The sequence below is a fragment of the Salvelinus fontinalis genome, chromosome 7 (assembly GCF_029448725.1).
Source record: "Salvelinus fontinalis isolate EN_2023a chromosome 7, ASM2944872v1, whole genome shotgun sequence".
In the NCBI taxonomy this organism is placed as follows: domain Eukaryota; kingdom Metazoa; phylum Chordata; class Actinopteri; order Salmoniformes; family Salmonidae; genus Salvelinus; species Salvelinus fontinalis.
The window spans coordinates 30874716-30901219 of NC_074671.1; the positions used below are offsets into that span (position 1 = coordinate 30874716).

Here is a 26504-nt window from a genome sequence, read left to right on the forward strand (position 1 = left end):
GGACAGACGATTTTTACTTGCTACCCGCTTCAGCACTCGGCGGTCCCATTTCTATGAACTTGAACTTCACAGTAACAGCACTTGCAGTTTACTGGGGAAGCTCTAGCAGGGCAGATAATTGACGAACTGACTTGTTGGAAAGGTGTCATCCTATGACGGTGCCACGTTGAATGTCACTGAGCTCTTCAGTAAGTCCATTCTACTGCCAATGTTTGTCTATGGAGATTGCATGGCCGTGTGCTCGATTTTACATACCTGTCAGCAACTGGTGTGGCTGAAATAGTCAAATCCACTAATTTGAAGGGGTGTCCACATACTTTTTTTATATATAGTGTGTGTCTGATTCATCCATAACCTCACTCTAAGATATGGAGCAACATGACGTTATTGATTAGTGTTGTGTACGGTAATATTGACTGCTCTGGATGGAGTTTCCAGCTTCGAGCCACCACGGTAGCTACAGACACTTGTTGGATTGGCTATGTAGTATGCCATGTGTTTGCATACATTTTCATGTGTGTATTGGGTGTAACTTTTTGGTCGACTGTTTTGCATGTTGAGTTTATTTGGTGTTTTGCTATGTTTGTAATGATGCTAAATGTTCTCTTTTACTTCAGTTTGCTCTTCAATTTGTGCACCTTGGTTGAAGAGGGAGGTAGTGGCAATGTTCCTTTTTCCTTTGCTACGAGAGTAAAGAATGTGTCATTGAGAATGGGAGGTACGGTATATACTATAGGCTTTTTAGAGACGCCACCATGGTCTGAGTTCTTCATCCGTGACGTCCTAGTCGGATGCTGGGCACAGCAGGACAGCAGTGGGTGGTACTGGTCGGGTGATCCCTCCCATGTCTGACCCTCCACTGGTGCCACCCCAAGGGGGTCTGGGGATATGGGGGTATGGACACATGGGCAAGTGAAGTGACAGGGTTTCACAGGATTCACACCAAAGAGCAATTTAGTTTTCTCTGATTCTCGGAAACCAGGGCAGAGGCAGCAGTCTGACTTTTTCATCCTCATACCCATGATTCCTATGGGTAGTGGTATCTCTGAGCACCTTAATGTTCATTTATTGTAGGTGTACTATTCACAGTAATTTGTTTATTTAGTAAGGCATCCACACTCAGCAAGGGAAATGATTTTATACTTCTAGCAGCACAACATGGATATGTTTAACACTGTGTTTTTAAAAGAATGTAGTTATGGACACTTAGTTCCTTCCATATCCATTTGTTGTTGTTTTTGTTTGTTGATTGTGGAAGATAATTATTTAGACCCCTATTTAATTCAGTGATACCCATTAGGTGTCTATTCTTTCATTTAGTCCTCTCCTCCTCTGTAATCTGTCTCTCTTTGGGCATTTTGGTGTGATGGGCTAGTGAAAAGGTTTACCTATCGGACGGATGCACGATAGTATGTGGAGCGGGACTAAGATTGGCTAACAATTATCGTGTATTGTTGTATAGAAATGGTACTGCAGAATTACCTGTACTAGCATCCTCTCCTATGTGCCCAGGAGAACTACTTCTAGTGTTATGTGTTTCAAAGATTAGACGAAATTGTGTTGTTTACAAAAATTTATTCATACAAATCTTACAACACCTTTTTTTAAACATTTATAGACTTGACCCTTGCGGGTTCGCCATTTTTTTTTTCTTCATTATAATAGTACTCTCTAATATCAATTTTCTACACAATAAATATATGTTTTAAGTTTAATCTTCACGTTTAGTAAGGCTGTTGGCACTTTCAAAGTGATACACATTATGGAGAGAGGGCAATCATGATGGTTGCAACTATCTATCACAATTATCTAAGTCTATGTGCTCTAAAAACAAACAACCGCCAAAAGAAATGATCGCGAGCAAGAGTGCTCGGAGACTACACCTAATGGCACTAAAGATCCAATCAAATGCCTGCGCAACACAAAAACAACAACCAAAGGGTGAAATGTAAGCTGATGATGTGCAGCATTGTAGGGCTACTAAATAGCCATCTGTGATTCGTGGCGATTTTAAAGTCGAAGCAAGGCACCACAGCCGCAAGCTGCATCCTGCGTCACAAAGCCTGGAGGGGAATGCAGAATTAAAGAAAGATTGATTTCATACACACAGGCACAGATCGAAGAACTTTGTCCTACTGCTCAGTGTCACAATGCTCAAACCTAACCTACAGTGTCTGCAGAATCTGCCTGGTGCACGAGTGGAGTTAGATCTCCTTGCTTTTTAGGCAAGTGGGGTGATGAGGTGTTGGGGCCAGGAAGGGGAAGTATACTGTGGGGATTCAGAAGCAACATTTTTCATGATCTTATTAGCTATTTTTTTTATGCTACCAAAACCCGGGATGGCTATTACAGAAGTAGCTAGCCCAATCATGCTTCTAGTTGGAAGAAGTGTGGCTTGTTCTTTCTGAGTAACCATTGTCTATGTGTCACTGATGGGTACAAGTGAGAAGAGAGGCCAGGTTCTCCTAATGAAGTGTGGAAACCTTTGCCTGGTAACTCCTTTTTAAAGCCAAAAATCACTGTTTTGCTCTCTCAAATTGATTGGTCGTGGACTCTCCCTCTTTCTCTGTGTCCCTCTTTCGCTTTGTTCTCCTCTCTCACACCCACTATCCTCCTTCCCTCCCTCTTCTTCCCACTCCTCTCATACTTGGGTCTATCTAGCACTCAACAGGTTCTTCTGCAACTCTTCTTGTGATCATTTACATCAACAGCAAAGAGGCAAGTAAACTGAGGAGCTAGTTTGGGATTGGGGGTGTTCAGAATAGTACAGGCACGGTTCATTATGTTTAAGGCTTTATCTAACTGTTTATTAGGTAGAAGTTTTACTGTGCTGCGCATGGGCTGCCAGGATAGGTCATTCAAAACAACGATCATTCAAGAATTGTTTTTGGCATACATTATATTTGGAATGTAACAAAATCTTGCCTCAAGTCCCATTGAGAAGAGACTAAAAGGACAACATAACAAGACTCTTTCTAAGAGCTTCTCCTCTGCAGTACATTCATCCGAGTTTCCTCGACAGAGGACAGGGGTCAGACGTTCAATCGCACACGTTGTGCAGTAATGTTGGGGAAGGAACAAAAACAACATCCAGAAAACACAGATATGTAGATACGTCAATCAGTGAGCAAACAAAACCAGCCAATTGCAGTAGTTTGCACAGATTTTGTGGCTAGTGCAATTACTTTAATCATGCAGTCTAGCTTTACATTGGTTCACATGACAATAGAGGGGAAGCACAGCAAAGCAACCAGAAAGGTGCAACACATACGTCTTCAGATTACCTCTGCAATGTTCCTCATGAAAAATAACAACATTTGTGAAATTAAATGAAGCCATATAAAAAGTATCACGTTAGTTCGAAACGGTCTGAATTGTTTCTTTCTTTCTTTTGAGTCTGCTAACATTCTAGGTTGTTCTATGTTCATGATACTTCTTATGTGGCGAGAAGAGACATATGGAAAACCTTTAACAGCATTCCAGGTTTTCAAGAGCTTTTCAAAACACACGGATAGCACTAGAGAGGAACACAAGATAGATACTTTGCACAAAGTTCAAAAGTGTACGCTTATTTTTCGTTAACACTGAAGAAGAACAACCGGAAGAAAAGAAAAAGCTCAAAAGCACTCTGGTCCTCATCTTATATCGGGGTCATATAGGGGTCATTCTAACAAGTATTTCACTTTAGTGGCTGGGTTACCACCATATGTAAGGCTTCTAAAACCAGTTGGGTCATGTCTGTTTTGGTCTTAAATAATTAATTTCTTTATAATAGTGTTTGACATCACATTATTATCCTACAGCCTCTGATAGGATATTTATGGGGAATTTAAAAATATATAAAGTATATCAACACACGTTTTATGTGTATAACATATCTATGCATCTATATTCACGTTCATACATATTCTGTACATGCATGCTTGACATGCATTATATAGGTGTGAATATAGTAGATACAGTATCTCTAGAGAGACAGGAGCACAAATGAGGAAAGGAGGCGATTGGGTTGTGTAAAGTATTTGGAGTGTAAGATCACAGGTTTAGGTTACGGTGAGAAAAAGAGGGAGAGACAGGAGACATCCCTCAAGACAAGGCCTTGGGAAAGAGCCTGGAACTCACCGGAAATTCGGGAGAAAACTGTTTCAGCCAGTCTCCCAAAATAGCCTCAAACTCATCCCCATCCGGGAGGGCATCAAAGTCTATGTCTTGTAGAATATGGTGAAAACCTAAGTCTTCAGGGCTGTTGTAAATAAAGACACTAATCTCTTAATTTCAGTTGCCAAAAATTAACATTCAATACATTAATTGTCTTTTAAACTATTTATTTTCCTCACATTCATATATTTAAATGTTTAAAAGACAGGGTAAAGAGCATATTGATCATTTGCTCATAATTTAATCTTATTTTATAAGTAGGTCTAAAAAATAAATAAATATAGGCTATATTTAGGTTGAACAAAAAGATTGGTCCATAAAGTAGATCTGTGCGTTCTCAAGTGCTAAAGTACAAAAGAAAAACAATATTATTATCAAAATATTCATTTTAATGGCTTTACTTCATACATAAATACATGTTTAAAGAACACAAGAGCGATCCACTGATTGATTGTTCAGTTATCTCAAAATGACTTGATCTGGGCTGTACACACATGTTAGTTTGGGTTAGCAACGCTACAAATACGCTAGCCGGCGTCCTTTGTTTCTATATCTCTGTCTATACCTTTTCCCAAGGACTGCAGCCAGGTATTTCTTGACTGCCATTTGCTTTCGGTAGCGGCTGTAGCTATCTGTGAAGATCCCATCCGAATGTCGCTTTGACAGAGGCTCTGAGTCGTCTTCCATGGTGCTCCCTCCACTAGAAAGGGGAAGAGTAGAAGTTCTCTCTGTTAGGAGACGTATACCCTGCCCCGGAGGACTGTAGCCCATAGGATGCGCTGCACCGTTCTGATTTAAAAACTTACGCTTTTAATCAACCCTCCGGAATATATTTTTATTTCGATATCATCATGGTTAGGCTGGCTGGTTGAGGATATTGTAGGGAATAATTGAAGCCTATATTTATCTTCAACCCTTGGGACTAATCCACCACATTAATTATTCATAATGAAAAGTAAATGTATTCAACCACGTGTATCATGTGCTTTGCTCCTTAAAGAGACAATATCAGCACTGAGATTCACCGATTCGATCTAATGCCGCACCCGGATTTGCACTCTTGAAGATTTTATCAAGTCAACCTACTCTGGACGTAAAGGCGTCAAATTCAGGTGGGAAGACCACACACGTAGACACACGGGGAAATTAAACGAAACAGAATGAATATCAGAGTTAAAAGAAAAACGAACACGAAAAAGAACTTAGATCACAAAATAAGAGACGACAACCAAGAAGATGTCCTTACCCTACACGCTTTGCCATCAGAGAATGGAGATATTTTCTTGCTGATAACTGACCCAGCGCTTTCCTGTAGGCTTTATTAAACATTCCGTCTGCATGCCTTTCCGTTCTGGGATGATAAAACGCCAAACAATAAATGACCACACTCAACACACACCTAGCGTTAAGTAGCAACATTAATGTAGCCTATACCAAATCCAACTCGTCATATGAGCTGTTTTCCAAAAGGTGAGCTTGAATAGTGAATAGTTACTTTTATGACTTTGGAAATGGCCAGTTCAAATTAAAAGTGTTTCGTTATGTTTAAATTTGCCAGGTAAATAGCCTACTTTCTACTACATTATACCACAAAAGCTTTCCGATCAGCTTCGTTGGAATACCAGGGTACCAGTACCACCGAACCCCCCCCCCCCCCAAAAAAAAAGGTTCTACAACAAAATGTGATTATTGACAATACAGTACATTTACTAACACAGAACATATAACATGGAAGAACAGAAATACGAGCTCAAATAATGAAATGACTAGCAAGAACGTCAACAGCATTACAAACAATAGGTTGAGAATAGTGATAATGATAGTCACCTTTTCTCCGGTGGGTAGTATAAAGTGTACAAATCGTCAGCCACAGACGGGGGACTTCTTATAGCAATTTGATCACTGTCAAAAGCCAAGTCCGGTAACGAATTCCCATCCTCGTCATAAACCTCATTTTCAAGTCTGAAATCGGAAATGCATTTGAACATTACGTTATTTTTGATCATGCATTATCATGACTAAACCAATTCTAAAAATAAACACTGAAATAAATGACGAATGTATTTTTAGATTGTAGCCTATTTTTTATATATACATGTCTGATACTATAGCCAACATGTATCTGCTTAAATTCTAAATAATTGCAATTGCTATCGGCCAATCCTAATTTGGCTACATCACCTTACAGAAGTAATTTAGTGGAAGCATGGGCTATAGCCCTTAAAAGGCAACCAAACCCCACCCCATCGGAAATAGGAAGATAATAACGTTAAATTTAAAATATTTGCCATTGTGAATGAAATAACATCATATCCTGATCTCAAAAAGAAAATGTAGAGTTGTCATTCTAAAATTAAATGATGCAGATTATGACTTCTTAGTTAAGACAATCACAATACATCGATTTTGTTATTCTGTGAATTAGTGTCTCCTTCGTTTGCCTCATTCCTCAGAAAATTACGCCTCTCTGTCATTCCCATGGGACGCGTCTGCACGCAGAGCTACAGTTCTGTATCAGACGCTTGATCTACCAATAGATGCTAATATGCCCTGTTCCCGTGATATGATTCCAAGTGCTCTAAAGCCCCTCATAACAAAACATTGCAGCATATTCACACTGAAAATAAGACACATTTAAGAGTATCTTCCAATGTAGACTGTGGCCTTCATTTTATACCCAAATTAATAAGATGCTCTGAAAATGTACAAAATATTGCGTATTAATTTAGATATAAACGAAATAAAAATTATACACACATTGATTGAACGAAAAAAAAATGTGTGTAGCATTAAATGGCATAGGTCTATATACCTATGTGGTTGCAGGTATAATTGATAAACAAACAACTGCTTTGCTCGTCGCAGGCGCTCAGCAACAGAAACCATGCGTTTGCCAATGTTCAGTTTACTAATCCTTTACATGCAGAGATGCTCAGTTGAAGGAGGGGTGAACAGGTACCTACCTAAGGTTAGGATAGTTAAGCCCGAGAGGTGAGCAGTAGACACTGTAGTGCATTATGATTCCATAGATGAGTAAGGCTAAAGTCGCTTTACTAGACATTGTCCTGCTGTGAAAAAAAAATATCACAACGTTAAATGTGCGAAGGCTATGTAACATTTCCACAGTCAGACTGAGGAAAAAACGAAATGAATGCATATTTCAAGAATGGATAGTTGGAGAATATTGTAATAAGCTTACAAAAATGATTCGAACTCCCCATCTATCCCCTTCTATTCAACAGTGCCTCAAAGTACCTCAAATGTGTTGACCCAAACATTCTAAAGTGTTAAACATTACCTCCAAACATTATAAAGTACCCAAGCCTGTTGCTGTATTCTCGATTTGTGTGCGTAAAAGTTCGGAAAGCATCACGTACCTATTGCGGTGTCGAGAGAGACGCTGGATGCGATCCGGTTGCAACTACGACTGGGAGAGTGAGATAGTCTCTCTCTCTCCCTTTCTCTCCTTCCCGCTCTCTCTCCCCTTGCTTCTTCTGGAAAGCGTCTCTGCCGCCTCCTGTTGCTCCTTCAATTTGTCCAACCCTCCGTGCGGTCACACATAAAACGCGCTTCTCGGATCTCTGTATGCACACAGCCCCGGGAGAAAGAGGCCAAACATTTGTCTTCACAGAGGAAACTTTTTGTTCTGAAGACTTGCTTCCCTCGGCTTTTTTATTCTTGAATCGAATGGCATGCCTTTTTCACTAGTCACGTTAGGGGATACTATCTACGTCATCGCCCCCATCCTCTCCGAATGTTATAATGTAGTACTTTTCCTTTCCCGTCAATGAGATGGCCGGAGTCATAAAGTGCATATGCATGTTTAGTTCAATCACGTAATTGTGGGACAATGAATGAATGCTAATATTTGTCAGCGTGACATAGATAGGCGGTATGCCAAGTGAGGTCAATGTGCGTGGTTCATTTCAATACCTCAATCAAATGACTAAAATCAAATCGCCCTCGTCAAACTTAAAGCCAACCCGATCCATCCTTCAATTATAGCCATATATGGTGAAAATGATCAAAGTCAAGGGCGTGCATCCCCATTGGCCCATGATAGGTAGGCAGAGCGGGAGATGTCCAGTACTCAGGTGCTGAAACGAGGCAACCCTGGAACTAGCACTGGTTGAATGGGCGCGTTTTAGCAAGAAAGGGTGAAGGCTTGGGATGCTTGTTGCACACAAAAAGTTGATTTGAAACAGGAAAACAATATGTACATTCTCACTCTCTATTTAATGTTGTTCTAAATGTTTTAGGACTTGATCTAACCTCCATCCCTTCAACGCATTATGCACCTAGACATGGGCTATTCTCTGTTATGCACACGCTCGAACGAGTGGCGTAGCGGTGCTCCCGAGTGGCGCAGTGGTCTAAGGTACTGCATCTCAGTGCTAGAGGCGTCACTACAGACCCTGGTTCAATTCTAGGCTGTATCGCAAACGGCCGTGATTGGGTGTTCCATAGGGCGGCGCACAATTGGCCCAGCGTCGTCCGGGTTAGGGTTTTGGCCAGGGTAGGCCGTGATTGTAAATAAGAATTTGTTCGCAACTGACTAGCCTAGTTAAATAAAGTTTAAAAAAAAAAAATATATATATATATATATAGGGTTACTTAAGCCATAGAGGCCTTTGACGTTTATTTACCATATGAGAATATTTAGATTTTTAGCATTTATTTGTTTATAAAATGTAGTCCCTCAACTATCCCACAAGATGTCTAAAATACAACATGTACTTTGTTGTAATAGGGATCTTCTACACAGATTCACAAATAATATTCTATTAAAAATGATATCAAATGTTGTATCCAATTTTTCAATATTATCTATACGTGCCGAATGGAATGTTATGATGAGAAATAGCAATCAGTGGAAATGATCATGGAGAAGCAACAGACTTTTGATACAAAATCCCAAAGTTCCGCAGGTTTCAATCATTCATGATTGACCATTGCCTGTCTGTCTTTCACGCCCATGTCAGGATCATGTGTGGAATCTTTAGTGAATGATTCAGACCCACACTCTGACGTATTGTGACGAACATTTCAGTACCGCTTGCAGATACTCGTGTACTTTTTGTCTTTTTCATTCCAGGGATGAAACGAAAAGTTGCTCAGAAAAACGTCGCTTACATATAGTGGCCTCTCCAAGCGCTGAGCGAGCACCGCACCCAAGTGGTGATGTGGAGTAAGTGCGTCATAATGACAAAGGAAGATCATGAAGTTTGCCAACATTAAAGGCCCAGTGCAGTCAAACACGTGATTTCCCATGTTTTATATATATTTCCACACTATGAGGTTGGAATAATACTGTGAAATTGTGAAAATGATGATAAATCCCTTTTAGTGTAAGAATCTTAGCCTATGCTTCCCTCCAGTCCCTCGACTTCTTGGCACTGACGGAAACATGGATTACCACTGATAACACTGCTACTCCTACTGCTCTCTCCTCGTCTGCCCACGTGTTTTCGCACACCCCGAGAGCTTCTGGTCAGCGGGGTGGTGGCACTGGGATCCTCATCTCTCCCAAGTGGACATTCTCTCTTTCTCCCCTGACCCATCTGTCTATCGCCTCCTTTGAATTCCATGCTGTCACAGTTACCAGCCCTTTCAAGCTTAACATCCTTATCATTTATCGCCCTCCAGGTTCCCTTGGAGAGTTCATCAATGAGCTTGACGCCCTGATAAGTTCCTTTCCTGAGGATGGCTCACCTCTCACAGTTCTGGGTGACTTTAACCTCCCCACGTCTACCTTTGACTCATTCCTCTCTGCCTCCCTCTTTCCACTCCTCTCCTCTTTTGACCTCACCCTCTCACCTTCCCCCCCTACTCACAAGGCAGGCAATACGCTTGACCTCATCTTTACTAGATGCTGTTCTTCCACTAATCTCATTGCAACTCCCCTCCAAGTCTCCGACCACTACCTTGTATCCTTTTCCCTCTCGCTCTCATCCAACACTTCCCACACTGCCCCTACTCGGATGGTATCGCGCCGTCCCAACCTTCGCTCTCTCTCCCCCGCTACTCTCTCCTCTTCCATCCTATCATCTCTTCCCTCTGCTCAAACCTTCTCCAACCTATCTCCTGATTCTGCCTCCTCAACCCTCCTCTCCTCCCTTTCTGCATCCTTTGACTCTCTATGTCCCCTATCCTCCAGGCCGGCTCGGTCCTCCCCTCCCGCTCCGTGGCTCGACGACTCATTGCGAGCTCACAGAACAGGGCTCCGGGCAGCCGAGCGGAAATGGAGGAAAACTCGCCTCCCTGCGGACCTGGCATCCTTTCACTCCCTCCTCTCTACATTCTCCTCTTCTGTCTCTGCTGCTAAAGCCAATTTCTACCACTCTAAATTCCAAGCATCTGCCTCTAACCCTAGGAAGCTCTTTGCCACCTTCTCCTCCCTCCTGAATCCTCCTCCCCCTCCTCCCCCCTCCTCCCTCTCTGCTGATGACTTCGTCAACCATTTTGAAAAGAAGGTCGACGACATCCGATCCTCGTTTGCTAAGTCAAACGACACCGCTGGTTCTGCTCACTGCCCTACCCTGTGCTTTGACCTCTTTCTCGCCTCTCTCTCCAGATGAAATCTCGCGTCTTGTGACGGCCGGCCGCCCAACAACCTGCCCGCTTGACCCTATCCCCTCCTCTCTTCTCCAGACCATTTCCGGAGACCTTCTTCCTTACCTCACCTCGCTCATCAACTCATCCTTGACCGCTGGCTACGTCCCTTCCGTCTTCAAGAGAGCGAGAGTTGCACCCCTTCTGAAAAAACCTACACTCGATCCCTCCGATGTCAACAACTACAGACCAGTATCCCTTCTTTCTTTTCTCTCCAAAACTCTTGAACGTGCCGTCCTTGGCCAGCTCTCCTGCTATCTCTCTCAGAATGACCTTCTTGATCCAAATCAGTCAGGTTTCAAGACTAGTCATTCAACTGAGACTGCTCTTCTCTGTGTCACGGAGGCGCTCCGCACTGCTAAAGCTAACTCTCTCTCCTCTGCTCTCATCCTTCTAGACCTATCGGCTGCCTTTGATACTGTGAACCATCAGATCCTCCTCTCCACCCTCTCCGAGCTGGGCATCTCCGGCGCGGCCCACGCTTGGATTGCGTCCTACCTGACAGGTCGCTCCTACCAGGTGGCGTGGCAAGAATCTGTCTCCGCACCACGTGCTCTCACCACTGGTGTCCCCCAGGGCTCTGTTCTAGGCCCTCTCCTATTCTCGCTATACACCAAGTCACTTGGCTCTGTCATATCCTCACATGGTCTCTCCTATCATTGCTATGCAGACGACACACAATTAATCTTCTCCTTTCCCCCCTCTGATAACCAGGTGGTGAATCGCATCTCTGCATGTCTGGCAGACATATCAGTGTGGATGACGGATCACCACCTCAAGCTGAACCTCGGCAAGACGGAGCTGCTCTTCCTCCCGGGGAAGGACTGCCCGTTCCATGATCTCGCCATCACGGTTGACAACTCCATTGTGTCCTCCTCCCAGAGTGCTAAGAACCTTGGCGTGATCCTGGACAACACCCTGTCGTTCTCAACTAACATCAAGGCGGTGACCCGTTCCTGTAGGTTCATGCTCTACAACATTCGCAGAGTACGACCCTGCCTCACGCAGGAAGCGGCGCAGGTCCTAATCCAGGCACTTGTCATCTCCCGTCTGGATTACTGCAACTCGCTGTTGGCTGGGCTCCCTGCCTGTGCCATTAAACCCCTACAACTCATCCAGAACGCCGCAGCCCGTCTGGTGTTCAACTTTCCCAAGTTCTCTCACGTCACCCCGCTCCTCCGCTCTCTCCACTGGCTTCCAGTTGAAGCTCGCATCCGCTACAAGACCATGGTGCTTGCCTACGGAGCTGTGAGGGGAACGGCACCTCCGTACCTTCAGGCTCTGATCAGGCCCTACACCCAAACAAGGGCACTGCGTTCATCCACCTCTGGCCTGCTCGCCTCCCTACCTCTGAGGAAGTACAGTTCCCGCTCAGCCCAGTCAAAACTGTTCGCTGCTCTGGCACCCCAATGGTGGAACAAACTCCCTCACGACGCCAGGTCAGCGGAGTCTATCACCACCTTCCGGAGACACCTGAAACCCCACCTCTTTAAGGAATACCTAGGATAGGATAAAGTAATCCTTCTAACCCCCCCCCCCCCCTTAAAAGAGTTAGATGCACTATTGTAAAGTGGTTGTTCCACTGGATATCATAAGGTGAATGCACCAATTTGTAAGTCGCTCTGGATAAGAGCGTCTGCTAAATGACTCAAATGTAATGTAAAATGTAACTGTTTGAAAAAACTGCCTAAAATTTCAGAATGACATCACCAGGCAGTAAATTAGTTAGCCTAATAGACAACTAAGAAAAAGTGTTCCAAACCTCTCTGTCAACAGCTAGATTTCAGTTTTCCCCTCCCCACTCCACTCCTAGACAGTCCTAGCAAAAATCTTGCTTGAGAAAGTGCTTTTTGCAAAGAAGCTATTTTTGTTTCTTTTTTACCATTTTAATGAAAACAATCACAGCCAGGTACTTAATTGTTACCCAGAAATGAATTGATATTGATATATATTTTTTAAAGGGCTGCATTGGATCTTTAAATACTGTGGATATTATAGACAGACTATACATTTTCAGTAGATATTATTTTCATGTCTAATAACTATTCTAGACAGTTTGCCCTATGAATACAATGTGGTAACAATTAAATATAAGTATCCATACTAATTCAATGTAAATAGACTATTTTGAACATAAATATACTGCAGCTAAATATAATATAATAACTTTTGTTCCCAGAGGGAAATGTAGATTAAGGTATATATATATATATATATATATATATATATATAAGAGCAACATTCACACATGACTGATTCAAATGCTATATGAGGCATGTACAAGATAAACACAAGTCACACAAAAAATCTATCATAAACTAATTCTAAAGATAACGTTTCTGATCACCTGGCAGCTGAATACCTTTTTTATCAGAAAGATATAATTTTACAGAAATATCATCCAATTTTAGGAGGGGTGGAATCTAATAACAAGAACACAATCAATAACCCATCATCATTTCAGAAGTGCAGGGATAAAAAAGGGATGTGAATGCCTGTCAGGAAGATTGATGAGGTTATTTATATCCCATCATTTCTGAGTCATGCCATTAAAGGGTTTACACAAAGTGCTTTGGCTACTTCCTGTCATAATATGTGGCCACTCTGAAACCAACCCCAATCTCACTTTGTGGACAAAGGTTTACTGTAAGTCACTCTGGATAGAGTGTCTGCTAAATGACTCAAATGTAAATGTTTGTTTGGAATATCCACAAATCGTTAAGTGAAGCTAATGAACATTAGAGCCATTCCCAGCTGAGAAGTCTAATTGAGGTTGCAGCTGGCTGTTGTAACCATAAGCTTTTACTGCTACCAATAACATGAAGTCAACTGTTATTGGAAGATGAGACCTGACCACAATCTAAAAAACTCAGATGAGTGTGAATAAATGTTCTTTCTTTTGTTTAGAACAAATATAGTATTGTGTTTATACAAGGACAAACCTCTCACGAAAAGATATCAAGGGTATGTCACAAATATCCCCTATTCCTTTCATAGTGGACTACTTTTGACCAGGACCCAGGGGCGCTGGTCAAAAGTAATACAATGTAGGGAATAGGGTGCTATTTGGTACAGAGCCCTGCTCAGCTCTTTCCAGGCTTTATTTGATGAGTAACTGACTCATACATTTTCACAGAGGGACACAGATTTACTCATGCTTTCTGATAGGATCAGAGTTTATACAGCCTTCATAACATCTGTAGGCAATATCACACTATACACAAAGGACAGAAGAAGTTTATATGAGGCACGGAACTCATCATTGGGCCTGCACAATACCCCCCTTGATCACCATGTCTACTGTTTGCCTGAGTAGATACACAAACATTAAATCTCAATCTGTTAATGAATATACGACCCACATCCAGGAGTAGGATCATTTAAACCAGGCAATAGGGCACCTCGTATTGAGTGATCAAACAAGGGTTACTAAAAAGGCATATCTGACTCACTGTAATAATAATAATAATAACCACTTCTGTTGACAATACTAGTGTCTTAATTATATAGGGTTAATAGGTACAATATTTTATTATGCAGTGGGCAAATATGTATCTCACTAGTGCGTGCGTGTGTGTGTGTGTGTGTGTGTGTGTGTGTGTGTGTGTGTGTGTGTGTGTGTGTGTGTGTGTGTGTGTGTAATGAGTTTCTTACAGCAGGGGGGTTTTTAATTAGATTTTGATTAAGAAATGTATCTTGATCTTCCATTCTTGAAATGACAAAATAAAGCTTCAATATATTTTCCACTGATAGAATATAGTAGCTTGATCTGTTTCAATCAAAATATCAAAACAAAACACGCATCAATGATAAAATGATTAGATTAAAGCCAAAGCTAAAACACCAATGAAGAAGACATTTCGGAGCAATTTTAGAGCATTATTGCATTATTAATTGTTCATTGCCATATTGGTCGTTCCACGAATAGAGTACATTTTGTATAGTGTAACTTGGTAAGAAAAAATGTATTAATTGTTTCACCGAATTTGAACATTCTGTTCAAGTTCATAAAAAACATGTTTTCACATCTCAAGGGGTGAAGTTTAATACATTACTATAGTAAGAGCGAATAAAGGGCCATTAAAGTAGCAGGGTTGACCATAACAGTGTTTCCTCTTAAATCAGCTATAAATCCCCCTGTGACAAGGGAGAATGGAACTTTGTTGTGTGCAACAGAGAGGGGCAATTAATTGCAAGCTTCACAAACGTTTTTAATTGTTAAAACATTTCTAGCCTATCGGGGGGTTTGGGTCAATCCGAATTGAAAGCAGTCAATTCAGGAAGTGATTTGAATTCAATATTCAGAAATAAATAGCTTCTACTTGTCAGTTTATTTCATGTATTGTGTAATTGATGTGTACACTGAGTGCTCTTTCCATGACACACTAACCAGGTGAATCCAGACAAAAGCTATGATCCTTTATTGATGTCACTTGTTAATTCCCCTTCATCTACACTGATTGAAGGGGAATTAACAAGTGACATCAATAAAGGATCATAGCTTTTGTCTGGATTCACCTGGTTAGTCTGGAGACAGGTTAAAGAAGGACATTTAAGCCTTGAGACAATTGAGACATGGATTGTGTGCGTTTGCCATTCAGAGGGTGAATGGGCAAGACAAAAGATTTAGGTGTCTTTCAACAGGGTATGGTAGTAGGTGCCAGGCGCACCGGTTTGTGTCAAGAACTGCAATGCTGCTGGATTTTTCACACTCAACAGTTTCCCGTGTGTATCAAGAATGGTCAACCACCCAAAAAACATCCAGTCAACTTAACACAACTATGGGAAGAATGGCCCAGCATCACTGTGGAACGCTTTCAACACATTGTAGAGTCCATGCCCTGACAAATTGAGGCTGTTCTCAGTATTAGGAAGGTGTTCTTAATGTTTTGTACACAGTGTCTATAGATATGGTGGAATTGTTTTTTGATATGTTCATGCAGGGCTAATCTGCAAAAGAGCATGATGCCCTGGCTAAACACATGTTTGGTTTTTTGAATTCACTGAAAATATGACATTTTTTGCAGTTAATGAATTGGAATTAGTTTGTTCTGAAATGACTGTCTTTGTTCGAATTGACCCAAACCCTGCTATGGTAACAGGGTTGACGTGTTCTAGTATCAGCTCACCTGATTTTACACTAATTTGACTGTTATCTGTTCCTTTGAAAAAAAAAAAAAAGTAATAGTTTCACCATATTAAAATCCCTAAGAGTATTGACACATCCGTGCTTCAGTAACAGTTAATTTTTTTAAATAATAATCCCCCACATCCTCCTATGTCGGCCTTCCGCATCTGCGGTGAAAGGTGGCAGAGCTAGAGCGGAGTTTGTCAGACCATATCCCCTCCCCCAAAAAAGGTCTTCTCACGAAAACGTCTGAAACGTACAAACATTTACGACCACTATGGAAAGGGGCGACTCACGAACACGGTGGCATTCTGTTTCTCTATGATACCCACAAGTGTCACTGGTCTCATCTGAAGGTAACCCATACAAATGAATATACAGTGTCTCCTAGATATAGGACAGACACTTCAAAACCTTATTCCCTATGATTTAAAGGTTTAGACTTTGAGGTAAAACAAGAGGTCATTTCATGTAACAGGACTGACCTTCAACTGAGGGACAGACGTAAATGAAACACAAATGACATTAAATAATAATCTTCAGAAAGGACTTTGTCATAGCAAGAACATAAACAGGGCTTTACAATGATGGTGAAAACTTGAAGAAATGTTGAGATTAAATGGGTAAAAGAACCTTCCTAGAAGTCGGACAAACATGATGAGGGACATATATCAACTTTTTTGTAACGTGGACGCTGGGATTCGGGAAGCAAGTGCAGGTGGTGAGTTTAATAAATGGAACAATACAAGAAACACGAGTAGCGTACAGACATGAAACAGTCAATACTGCCTGTGGAATGAACCTAAGGGAGTGCAGAGGGACGGCCCCGGGGATGAGGAGATGGCCGGCAGCGATGATGGAAATCACAGATGATGTTGGAATCCAGAATGTCCTCCACCGGAACCCAACACCGCTCCTCTGGGCCTACCCCTACCAGTCCACCAGGTACTCGAGCCGACCCCCACGACGTCGGGAGTCCAGTAGGGATCTGACAGCATAGACGGAAACTCCATTGATGTCAGAGGGGGGATGGGGGGGGGGGGGGTTGGGGGGTCGTAAGGAACAGCATCAGCCAGGGGACCAGAAACAACTGGGAAGTCACTGGGAAGCTGTAACCTATACGTCACCTCGTTGACCCCCCGGAGAACCTTGACTGGCCCCACAAACCGTGGGCTCAGCTTCTTGCAGAGCAGGTGAAGTGGGAGGTTCCTGGTAAAGAGCCAGACATGATCACCAGGATGGAACACGGGCGACTCACTGCGGTGGCGATCCGCCTGCTCCTTCTGACGACGGACGGAACGCTGGAGCCTCGCATGAGCTTCACTCCAAACCTCCTCTGCGCACCGGAAACATTTGTCCACTGCAGGGGCTTCGGTCTGGCTCGGAGTCCACGGAGCCAGGACCGGCTGATAACCCAGGACACACTGGAAGGGAGTAAGCCCAGTGGAGGAGTGACGTGATGAATTCTGGGAATATTCTGCCTAGGGAAGGAATCAGGCACACTACCCCTGCCGGTCCTAGCAGTGACTCCTCAGGAACTTCTCCAGCTCCTGGTTCATTCTCTCCACCTGCCTGTTGAACTGAGGCCGGTACCCGGAAATAAGGCTGACCGTGACCCCCAGTTTCTCCATGAAAGCCCTCTATACCCATGATGTGAATTGGGGGCCCCCAGTCAAAGACGATGTCCTCCGGCCATAGTGCCGGAAGACCTGCTAGAACAGTGCCTCGAACAGCCCCGAAACCTGAAGGATCTGGAGAAGGTCTGTATGGAGGAGTGGACCAAAATCCCTGCTGCAGTGTGTGCAAACCTGGTCAAGAACTACAGGAAACGTATGATCTCTGTAATTGCAAACAAAGGTTTCTGTACCAAATATTAAGTTCTGCTTTTTTGATGTATCAAATACTTATGTCATGCAATAAAATGCAAATGAATTACTTAAAAATCATACAATGTGATTTTCTGGATTTTTGTTTTAGATTCCGTCTTTCACAGTTGAAGTGTACCTATGATAAAAAATTACAGACCTCTACATGTTTTGTAAGTAGGAAAACCTGCAAAATCGGCAGTGTATCAAATACTTGTTCTCCCCACTGTATGTGTTGTAGCAGTTTAAGGGTTTGCTGGTTGTCACCTCCTTTGACACTGTCTGTTCTGCAAACTTTGTAAGAGCACGTGTCACTAATGAGCTGCACTGTCCTTGATATTTGGATGAAACCATGAGTAAAGCCAGTGTGTCCATGTATGCGGATGACTCAACACTATACTACACTAGGGGTGGCAGGTAGGCTAGAGGTTAGAGAGCTGGGCCAATAACCGAACGGTTGCTGGATCGAATCGCAGAGCTGACAAGGTAAAAATCTGTCGTTCTGCCCCTGAGCAAGGAAGTTCACCCACTGTTTCCCGGACGCTGTGGATGTTGATTTAGGCAGCCCCCCCACCTCTCTGATTCAGAGGGGTTGTGTTAAATGCGGAAGACACATTTCAGTTGAAGGCATTCAGTTGTACAACTGACTAGGTATCCCTCTTTCCCCACTACACGTCAGCAACTGAAATGACTGCCACACTTAACAAAGAGTGGGTAGCAAGAGGAATAAGTTAGCACTAAATATTTCAAAAACTAAAAGCATTGTATTTGGGACAAATCATTCACTTAACCCAAAACCTCAACTACATCTTGCAATGAATAATGTGGAAAATTAACAAGTTGAGATGACTAAACTGCTTGGAGTAACTCTGGATTGTAAACTGTCTTGGTCAAAACATATTGATACAACAGTAGCTAAGATGGAGAGAAGTCTGTCTATAATAAAGTGCTGCTCTAACTTATTCACAACACTATCAGCAAGGCAAGTCCTACAGGCTCTAGTTTTGTCGCACCTAGACTACTGTTCAGTCGTGTGGTCAGATACCACAAAGAGGGACCTGGGAAAATTGGAGTTGGCTCAGAACAGGGCAGCACGGCTGGCCCTTAAAAGTACACGGGGGGCTAACATTAATGGCATGCATGTCAATCTCTCATGGCTCAAAGTGGAAGAGAGATTGACTTCATTACTACTTGTTTTTGTAAGAGGTATTGACAAGCGGAATGTACCGAGCTGTCTGTTTAAAATACTAGCACACAGCTCGTACACCCATGCATACCCCACCAGACATGTCACCAGAGGTCTCTTCACAGTCCCCAGACTATGGGAAGTGCATAGTACTACATAGAGCCATGAATACATGGAACTCTATGTCACATCAGGTAACTGATGCAAGAAGTAGAATCAGATTTTTAAAAGTAGGTCAAAATACACCTTATGGAACAACGGGGATTGCGAAGAGATGTACACAAAGGTACAGACACATGCACACACACACATATTGTGATATTGTTGTATGATGGTATTAAACATTTCATATTGTAGATATGCAGTGGTTTAAAAATGTTATATAATGTACTGTTTTATCTATTGTTTTATATGTAATGTAAATGTAAATGCTTTAATATGTTTGGACACCAGGAAGAGTAGCTGCTGCCTTGGCAACAGCTAATGGGGATCCATAATAAATATACAAATATGTGGTGTCAGAAGAGTGGAGAATGTTGGGTCGGTGAAAGTGACTCGAAGTGGAATAGTGTTGATTTTTTGCATTTCTGCCATCCAGAGGGAACGTGCGCTCCACACCATGTGACTGGGGACAAGAACTGTGACTTGCTTTCCTCTCCTGAGCAGGGCGCCGTTGAAATGAGTGAGAACTGGAGTTAACTTTTCAGGAGGATCAACTGGTGTCTGTGATGCTCGCCGTTTGGTGCGACGCAGACCCGGTGAAGAGCATGATGAAACAGAGAAAACAGTGTCTGCACTACTGAGTTTTGATGAAGAGTCTATCAGATAAAGAAGAAGAAGAAGAAGCTTCACAAGAGACATCTCAAATGGGAGATGTATAAAACATCATTGATGCAATTTCAATGTTGTTTTGAGTTGCTTTGTGTATCACCCAATTGTTAAGGGGGTAGATCAGCTTTAATATTGCAGATAGATTGCTTAGTTTCATCAAACAAACACCTGATTGGTTTGGTAGCTGACAAAAAGGCTACGCTGCGTACGCGCTACGGCGTTACGGAAGCGTTTAGCTGCCAAAATTCAATTGGGAATGCAAATGGTAAAATTATAAATTAATATCATGTTTCCAACTGCTTTTCCTCAATGGGAATGCATTTTTGTGACAAAATTCTAATTGAAATGCAAAAAAATATATAATCCGATCCAGATTCAGATTGTTTAATAGTCACATAGTCCTGCATGTTGGACGCGGAGGCTAAGTGAAATAAAACAATGAAAATGTAAAGAAAAAACAAAGATATAAATATAAATAGCACTATATACATAACAACAACTGATGCAGTGATGAATAAATACATGTCCACTGGGGTGGGGGCAGAGTAAAGACTGTTGAGGGGGTGGGGGGGGGGGGGGGGGGGGGGGGTGGGGGGGGGGGGGGGGGGTGACCATAGGGGGAGCAGCAGGCAGACTAAATTACCATTGAGGGGGTGTGGGGACCACGTGAAATAAAACAATTAAAAAATATATATATATACACACATATTAACAACTGCAACAATGATGAATATCATTGGGGTGGGGGCAGAGTAAAAGTATGTTAAGGGGAGCAGCAGGTAAGGTAAGTGACCGTTGAGGGGGTGGGTACATAGGGAGAGTAGGTAGCTGACTAGTGGTGGCTATTCAGCAGCCTGATGGTCTGGGGGTAGAAACTATTGGCCAGTCTTCCAGTTTTCGCCATGATGCTCCTTTACTGCCCGCGTTTGAGTGATGGAAGCAGGGAGAAAAGGGCGTGGCTGAGGTGGCTGGGGTCCCTGATGATCTTCTTTTCTTTTTTTTTTACAATTTTATTTCACCTTTATTTAACCAGGTAGGCCAGTTGAGAACAAATTCTCATTTACAACTGCGACCTAGCCAAGATAAAGCAAAGCAGTGCGACAAAAACAACACAGAGTTACGCATAAACAAACGTACAGTCAATAACACAATAGACAAATCTATGAACATTGAGTGCAAATGTAGAAGAGTAGGGAGGTAAGGCAATAAATAGGTCATAGAGGCTAAATAATTACAATTTAGCATTAACACTGGAGAGATAGATGTGCAGATGATGTGCAAGTAGAGATACTGGGGTGCAAAAGAGCAAGAGAATAAATAACAATATGGGGATGAGGTAGTTGAGTGTGCTATTTACAGATTGGCTGTGTACAGGTACAGTGATCGGTAAGCTGCTCTGACAGCTGATGCTTAAAGTTAGAGAGGGAGATATAAGTCTCCAGCTTCAGTGATTTTTGCAATTCGTTCCAGTCATTGGCAGCAGAGAACTGTAAGGAAAAGCGGCCAAAGTAAGTGTTGGCTTTGGGGCTGACCAGTGAAATATACCTGCTGGAGCGTGTGCTACGGGTGGGTGTTGCTATGGTGACCAGTGAGCTAAGATAAGGCAGGGCTTTACCTAGCAAAGACTTATAGATAACCTGGAGCCTGTGGGTTTGGCGACGAATATCTAGTGAGGGCCAGCCAAAGAGAGCATACAGGTCACAGTGGCGGTGGGTAGTATATGAGGCTTTGGTCACAAAACGGATGGCACTGTGATAGACAGTTTGCTGAGTAGAGTGTTGGAGGCTATTTTGTAAATGACATCACCAAAGTCAAGGATCGGTAGGATAGTCAGTTTTACGAAGGTATGTTTGGCATTATGAGTGAAGGAGGCTTTGTTGCGAAATAGGAAGCCAATTCTAGATTTAATTTTGGATTGGAGATGCTTAATGTGAGTGATAGGAGATGTGAGTGATATTTGTTCTCAAGGTACATCATCCAATTTAATTATATTCCTCAGTCTGCAAACCAGAATTTGTAAGATCCTGATCGAATGAAACAGACGGAGGCCCGGCTAAAATAGTCAAAAAGGTTTATTCACAGGAACGTTCTAAAGTCAAGAATACAAAACAATTCATTTTATACTGACTTCTCACACCCACACATTCACACAACCATACGCACACACATGTCCTGCTACCCAGCCGACAGAGATTAGTGACCTTGTCCTTGAGACGTACTCCCTGTTCTCTCCCAAATCTCTAGTCACCAAGCTCAGACAGTCTGTGTTTAAAATACCATAAAGACATATTGTCTTTACCCTAATTCTGACTAGGACTACACATTTATTGATTAGGATTTTATACATTCTAATCAATTTCATACAATTATATGTTTCAGGGCGGAATATTCTAATCATTCAATTAACAGATAATTCTCACCTATCAGTGAGTCTAGAAGGAGAGTTTACAGTCTAACCAGACACCTAGGTATTTGTAGTTGTCCACATATTATTCTATTCTAAATCAGAACCGTCCAGAGTAGTGATGCTAGTCGGGCGGGTGGGTTCAGGAAACAGTCGGTTGAAGAGCATGCATTTAGTTTTACTAACATTTAAAAGCAGTTGGAGGCCACGGAAGGAGTGTTGTATGGCATTGAAGCTTGTTTGAAGGCTTGTTAACACAGTGTCCAAAGAAGGGCCAGATGTATACAGAATGGTGTCGTCTGCATAGAGGTGGATCAGAGAATCACCAGCAGCAAGAGCAACATCATTGATATATAGAGAAAAGAGTCGGTCCGAGAATTGAACCCTGTGGCACCCCCATAGAGACTGCCAGAGGTCCAGACAACAGGCCCTTCGATTTGACACACTGAATTCTATCTGAGAGAGTAGTTGGTGAACCAGGCGAGGCAGTCATTTGAGAAACCAAGGCTATTGAGTCTGCCGATAAGAATGCGGTGATTGACAGAGTCGCAAGCCTTAGCCAGGTCGATGAAGACGGCTGCACAGTACTGTCTTTTATCGATGGCGGTTATGATATCGTTTAGGACCTTGAGCGTGGCTGAGGTGCACCCATGATCAGCTTGTAAACCAGATTGCATAACGGAGAAGGTACGGTGGGATTCGAAATGGTCGGTGATCTGTTTGTTAACTTGTCTTTCAAAGATTTTAGAAAGGCAGGATGGATAAAGGTCTATAACAGTTTGGGTCTAGAGTGTCTCCCCCTTCGAACAGGGGGATGACCGCGACAGCTTTCCAATCTTTGGAGATCTCAGACGATACATAAGAGAGATTGAACAGGCTAGTAATATGGGGTTGCAACAATTTCGGCAAATAATTTTAGAAAGAGAGGGTCCAGATTGTCTAGCCCGGCTGATTTGTAGGGATCCAGATTTTGCAGCTCTTTCAGAACATCAGCTGTCTGGATTTGGGTGGATAAGCGGGGGGGGGGGGGGGGGGGGGGATGGGGGGGGCTTGGGCAAGATGCTGCAGGGGGTACAGAGCTGTTGGCCGGGGTAGGGGTAGCCAGGTGGAAAGCATGGCCAGCCGTAGAGAAAGGCTTATTGAAATGATCGATTATCGTAGATTTATCGGTGGTGACAGTGTTTCCTAGCCTCAGTGCAGTGGGCAGGTGGGAAGAGGTGCTCTTATTCTCCATGGACTTTACAGTGTCCCAAAACTTCTGGGAATTAGTGCTACAGGATGCAAATGTATGTTTGAAAAAGCTAGCCTTAACTCCTAACTGTATATTGGTTCCTGACTTCCCTGAAAAGTTGCATATCGCGGGGGCTATTCGATGCTAATGCAGAACGCCACAGGATGTTTGTGCTGGTCAAGGGAAGTCAAATCTGGGGTGAACCAAGGGTTATATCTGTTCTGAGTTCTACATTTTTTGAATGGGGCATGCTTATTTAAGATGGCGAGGAAAGCACTTTTAAAGAGCAACCAGGCATCCTCTACTGACGGGATGAGGTCAATATCCTTCCAGGATACCCGGGCCAGGTTGGTTAGAAAGGCCTGCTCGCTGAAGTGTTTCAGGGAGCGTTTGACAGTGATAAGGGGTGGTCGTTTGACCGCGGACCCGTCACGCACGCAGGCAATGAGGCAGTGATTACTGAGATCCTGGTTAAAGACAGCAGAGGTGTATTTAGTGGGCAAGGTGGTCAGGATGATATCTAAGAGGGTGCCCATGGTTATGCATTTAGGGTTGTACCTGGTAGGTTCCTTAATAATTGTGAGAGATTGAGGGCATCTAGTTTAGATGGAGGACGGCCGGGGTGTTAAGCATATCCCAGTTTAGGTCACCTAACAGTACAAACTCTGAAGATAAAGGGTGGCAATCAATTCACATATGGTGTCCAGGGCACAGCTGGGGGCTGAAGGGGGGTCTATAACAAGCAGCAACGGTGAGAGACTTGTTTCTGGGAAGGTGGTTTTTTAAAAGTAGAAGCTTGAATTGTTTGGGCACAGACCTGGATAGTATGACAGAACTCTGCAGGCTATCTGCAGTAGATTGAAACTACGCCCCCTTTGCCAGTTCTATCTTGTCGGAAGATGTTATAGTTAGGGATGGAAATTTCAGTTTTTTTGGTGGCCTTCCTAAGCCATGATTCAGACACGGCTAGGACATCAGGGTTGGAGGAGTGTGCTAAAGCAGTGAATAAAACAAACTTAGGGAGGCTTCTAATGTTAACATGCATGAAACCAAGGCTTTTACGGTTACAGAAGTCAACAAATGAGAGCGCCTGGGCAATGGGAGTGGTGCTGGGCGCTGCAGGGCCTGGGTTAACCTCTACATCACCAGAGGAACAGAAGAGGAGTATGATAAGGGTACGGCTAAAGGCTATAAGAACTGGTCGTCTAGTGCGTTCGGAACAGAGAGTAAAATGAGCAGATATCTTGGCGCGGAAAAATAGATTCAAGGCATAATGTACAGACAAGGGTATGGTAGGATGTGAGTACAGTAGAAGTAAACCTAAGCATTGAGTGACGATGAGAGGTTTTGTCTCTAGAGGCACCAGTTAAGACCAGGTGAGGTCACCGCATGTGTGGGGGGTGGAACAAAAGGGCTATCTAAGGCATAGTGGGCAGGGTTAGGGGCTCTACAGTGAAATAAGACAATAATCACAGCTCCACGCGAGGTGCCACGGCTTACCGCACTCATAGCAACGTCTCTGATCGGGGTCCAGCAGCCGCTGGCGTCGTCGGTTTGGGTCACTCTCCCGCTTCACAGCCTCGGCTGGTTCCGTCCGGGACCCCTTCAGCTCCTCGCCTCTCTTTGTGTTGGTTGCCCCCCTTTAGCCGTACCCTCCTCTCTCCGCTCGGGACCCTCTCAGCAGGTCCTGGGTGTTCTGGTGAATTTCCACCGCTGTCAGCAATTCCTCCAGGCTCTGGGGGTTCTGCATGCTCACCGTCTTCTTCATCTCGTAGGGCAGGGCCCGAAGTAATTTATCCAGGAAGAGTTTGTCAAGCATCGGGAGGGACGGTACTTCCGTCAGTAGCCAGCCCTTGGTCAGCCGCACCAGGTCGCTTATCTGCGCACGGGGGGAAAGTGTGGGGTCAAAGGCCCAGTCGTGGACCAGTTGTTCACAGCGTGCGAGATTGAACCCATAATGGCTTAGTATCTCCTGTTTGAGTCCCTCATAATTTGCCTCCTGGTCAGTGTTCAAATCAAAGTAGGCTTTCCCAGAGAGGTAGGGTGCCAACAGGCTGGCCCACTGGGGCTTGGGCCATCCTTCCCGCTGTGCCATCCTCTTGAAGGTGCACAGATACGACTCCACGTCATCTTCCTCCCTTAACTGAACCAAGAACTGATTCGGACCAGACTCCTGAGCCCTCCCAACCTCCAACTAGGCTACCTCCGCTACCAGTCTGCGGTTTTGTTGGTACTACTCCTCCAGCGCTTGCTCCTGGAGAGCCTGTTGCTTCAGCTGGCTGAGGATGAACTGAGCCACCAGTTCCTCCATGGTAATCTCCGCACACTCGACCCCACGGCACCCAAATCAATTGAGTTGCCCGCATTCTCCACCATATGTGGTAAACCGTGGTGTGTTGGGTGGAGCATGCAGAGATTGACACAGATAGGGAGGCTTTAGTCCGCAAAAACAACTTTACTAAGACAGAAAATAAATAAAAAAAGGTCACCCACTTTTTCACAAAGGAAGGTGGGTGTAGTCGTGAGTGGTGGAAATTAACCTGTTAGTTTAGTCCTAGTAAAATAGGCAAATTTGTCTCCCCTAACAGTGTTACTTAATATCTTCATAGAAAATTCTGAGTGTTTACATTTCGCTCCTCTTTTAGCCGACATTTAAACAATGCAGGCAAACTTTTAGCAAGCTATTCATACTAAATCAAATCAAATGTATTTATATAGCCCTTCTTACATCAACTGATATATCGAAGTGCTGTACAGAAACCCAGCCTAAAATCACAAACAGCAAGCAATGCAGGTGTAGAAGCACGGTGGCTAGGAAAAACTCCCTAGAAAGGCCGAAACCTAGGAAGAAACCTAGAGAGGGACCAGGCTATGAGGGGTGGCCAGTCCTCTTCTGGGTGTGCCGGGTGGTTGATTATAACAGAACATGGCCAAGATGTTCAAATGTTCATAAATGACCAGCATGGTCAAATAATAGTAATCACAGTGAACAGGTCAGGGTTCCATAGCCGCAGGCAGAACAGTTGAAACTGGAGCAGCAGCACGGCCAGGTGGACTGGGGACAACAAGGAGTCATCATGCCAGGTAGT

General features: G+C 43.4%; 2 protein-coding genes across 6 annotated transcripts; one reads left to right on the top strand and one right to left on the bottom strand.

Annotated features, from left to right (window-relative positions):
- Positions 1 to 1555: 1555 nt before the first annotated feature.
- adcyap1a (adenylate cyclase activating polypeptide 1a) lies at positions 1556 to 7848 on the bottom strand. Of its 5 annotated transcripts, XM_055929120.1 has the most exons (7): positions 7536 to 7848; positions 7122 to 7226; positions 5986 to 6120; positions 5405 to 5509; positions 4724 to 4858; positions 4123 to 4243; positions 1971 to 2063 (listed from the first exon to the last, which is right to left on the bottom strand). In XM_055929120.1, the coding sequence occupies exons 2-7, from the start codon at positions 7217 to 7219 to the stop codon at positions 2055 to 2057; spliced, it is 603 nt and encodes a 200-aa protein (XP_055785095.1). In that variant the 5' UTR covers positions 7220 to 7226; positions 7536 to 7848; the 3' UTR covers positions 1971 to 2054. The 5 variants fall into 5 exon arrangements, with proteins under 5 accessions (XP_055785092.1, XP_055785095.1, XP_055785094.1 ...); XM_055929117.1 differs by lacking the exon at positions 4123 to 4243 and having other exon boundaries at positions 1556 to 2063; positions 7457 to 7546; XM_055929119.1 differs by lacking the exon at positions 1971 to 2063 and having other exon boundaries at positions 2882 to 4243.
- Positions 7849 to 10347: 2499 nt separating this feature from the next.
- On the top strand, positions 10348 to 12283 carry LOC129858838 (uncharacterized). Its single transcript, XM_055928078.1, has 2 exons — positions 10348 to 11289; positions 11485 to 12283. The coding sequence occupies exons 1-2, from the start codon at positions 10603 to 10605 to the stop codon at positions 12277 to 12279; spliced, it is 1482 nt and encodes a 493-aa protein (XP_055784053.1). The 5' UTR covers positions 10348 to 10602; the 3' UTR covers positions 12280 to 12283.
- Positions 12284 to 26504: the final 14221 nt, after the last annotated feature.

Bases quoted from the DNA above. Each gene is read 5' to 3' on its own strand.
- adcyap1a (XM_055929117.1), bottom strand. From the start codon at position 7,219: ATGTCTAGTAAAGCGACTTTAGCCTTACTCATCTATGGAATCATAATG. The intron at 5,510-5,985 runs GTGACTATCATT...TTATCATCCCAG, and splicing joins TACTACCCACCGGAGAAAAG to AACGGAAAGGCATGCAGACG. The intron at 2,064-4,723 runs GTATAGACAGAG...ATTCCCCTCCAG, and splicing joins GCTGCAGTCCTTGGGAAAAG to GCTTTGTGACGCAGGATGCA.
- LOC129858838 (XM_055928078.1), top strand. From the start codon at position 10,603: ATGACTTCGTCAACCATTTTGAAAAGAAGGTCGACGACATCCGATCCT. The intron at 11,290-11,484 runs GTGGCGTGGCAA...TCTGATAACCAG, and splicing joins TGACAGGTCGCTCCTACCAG to GTGGTGAATCGCATCTCTGC.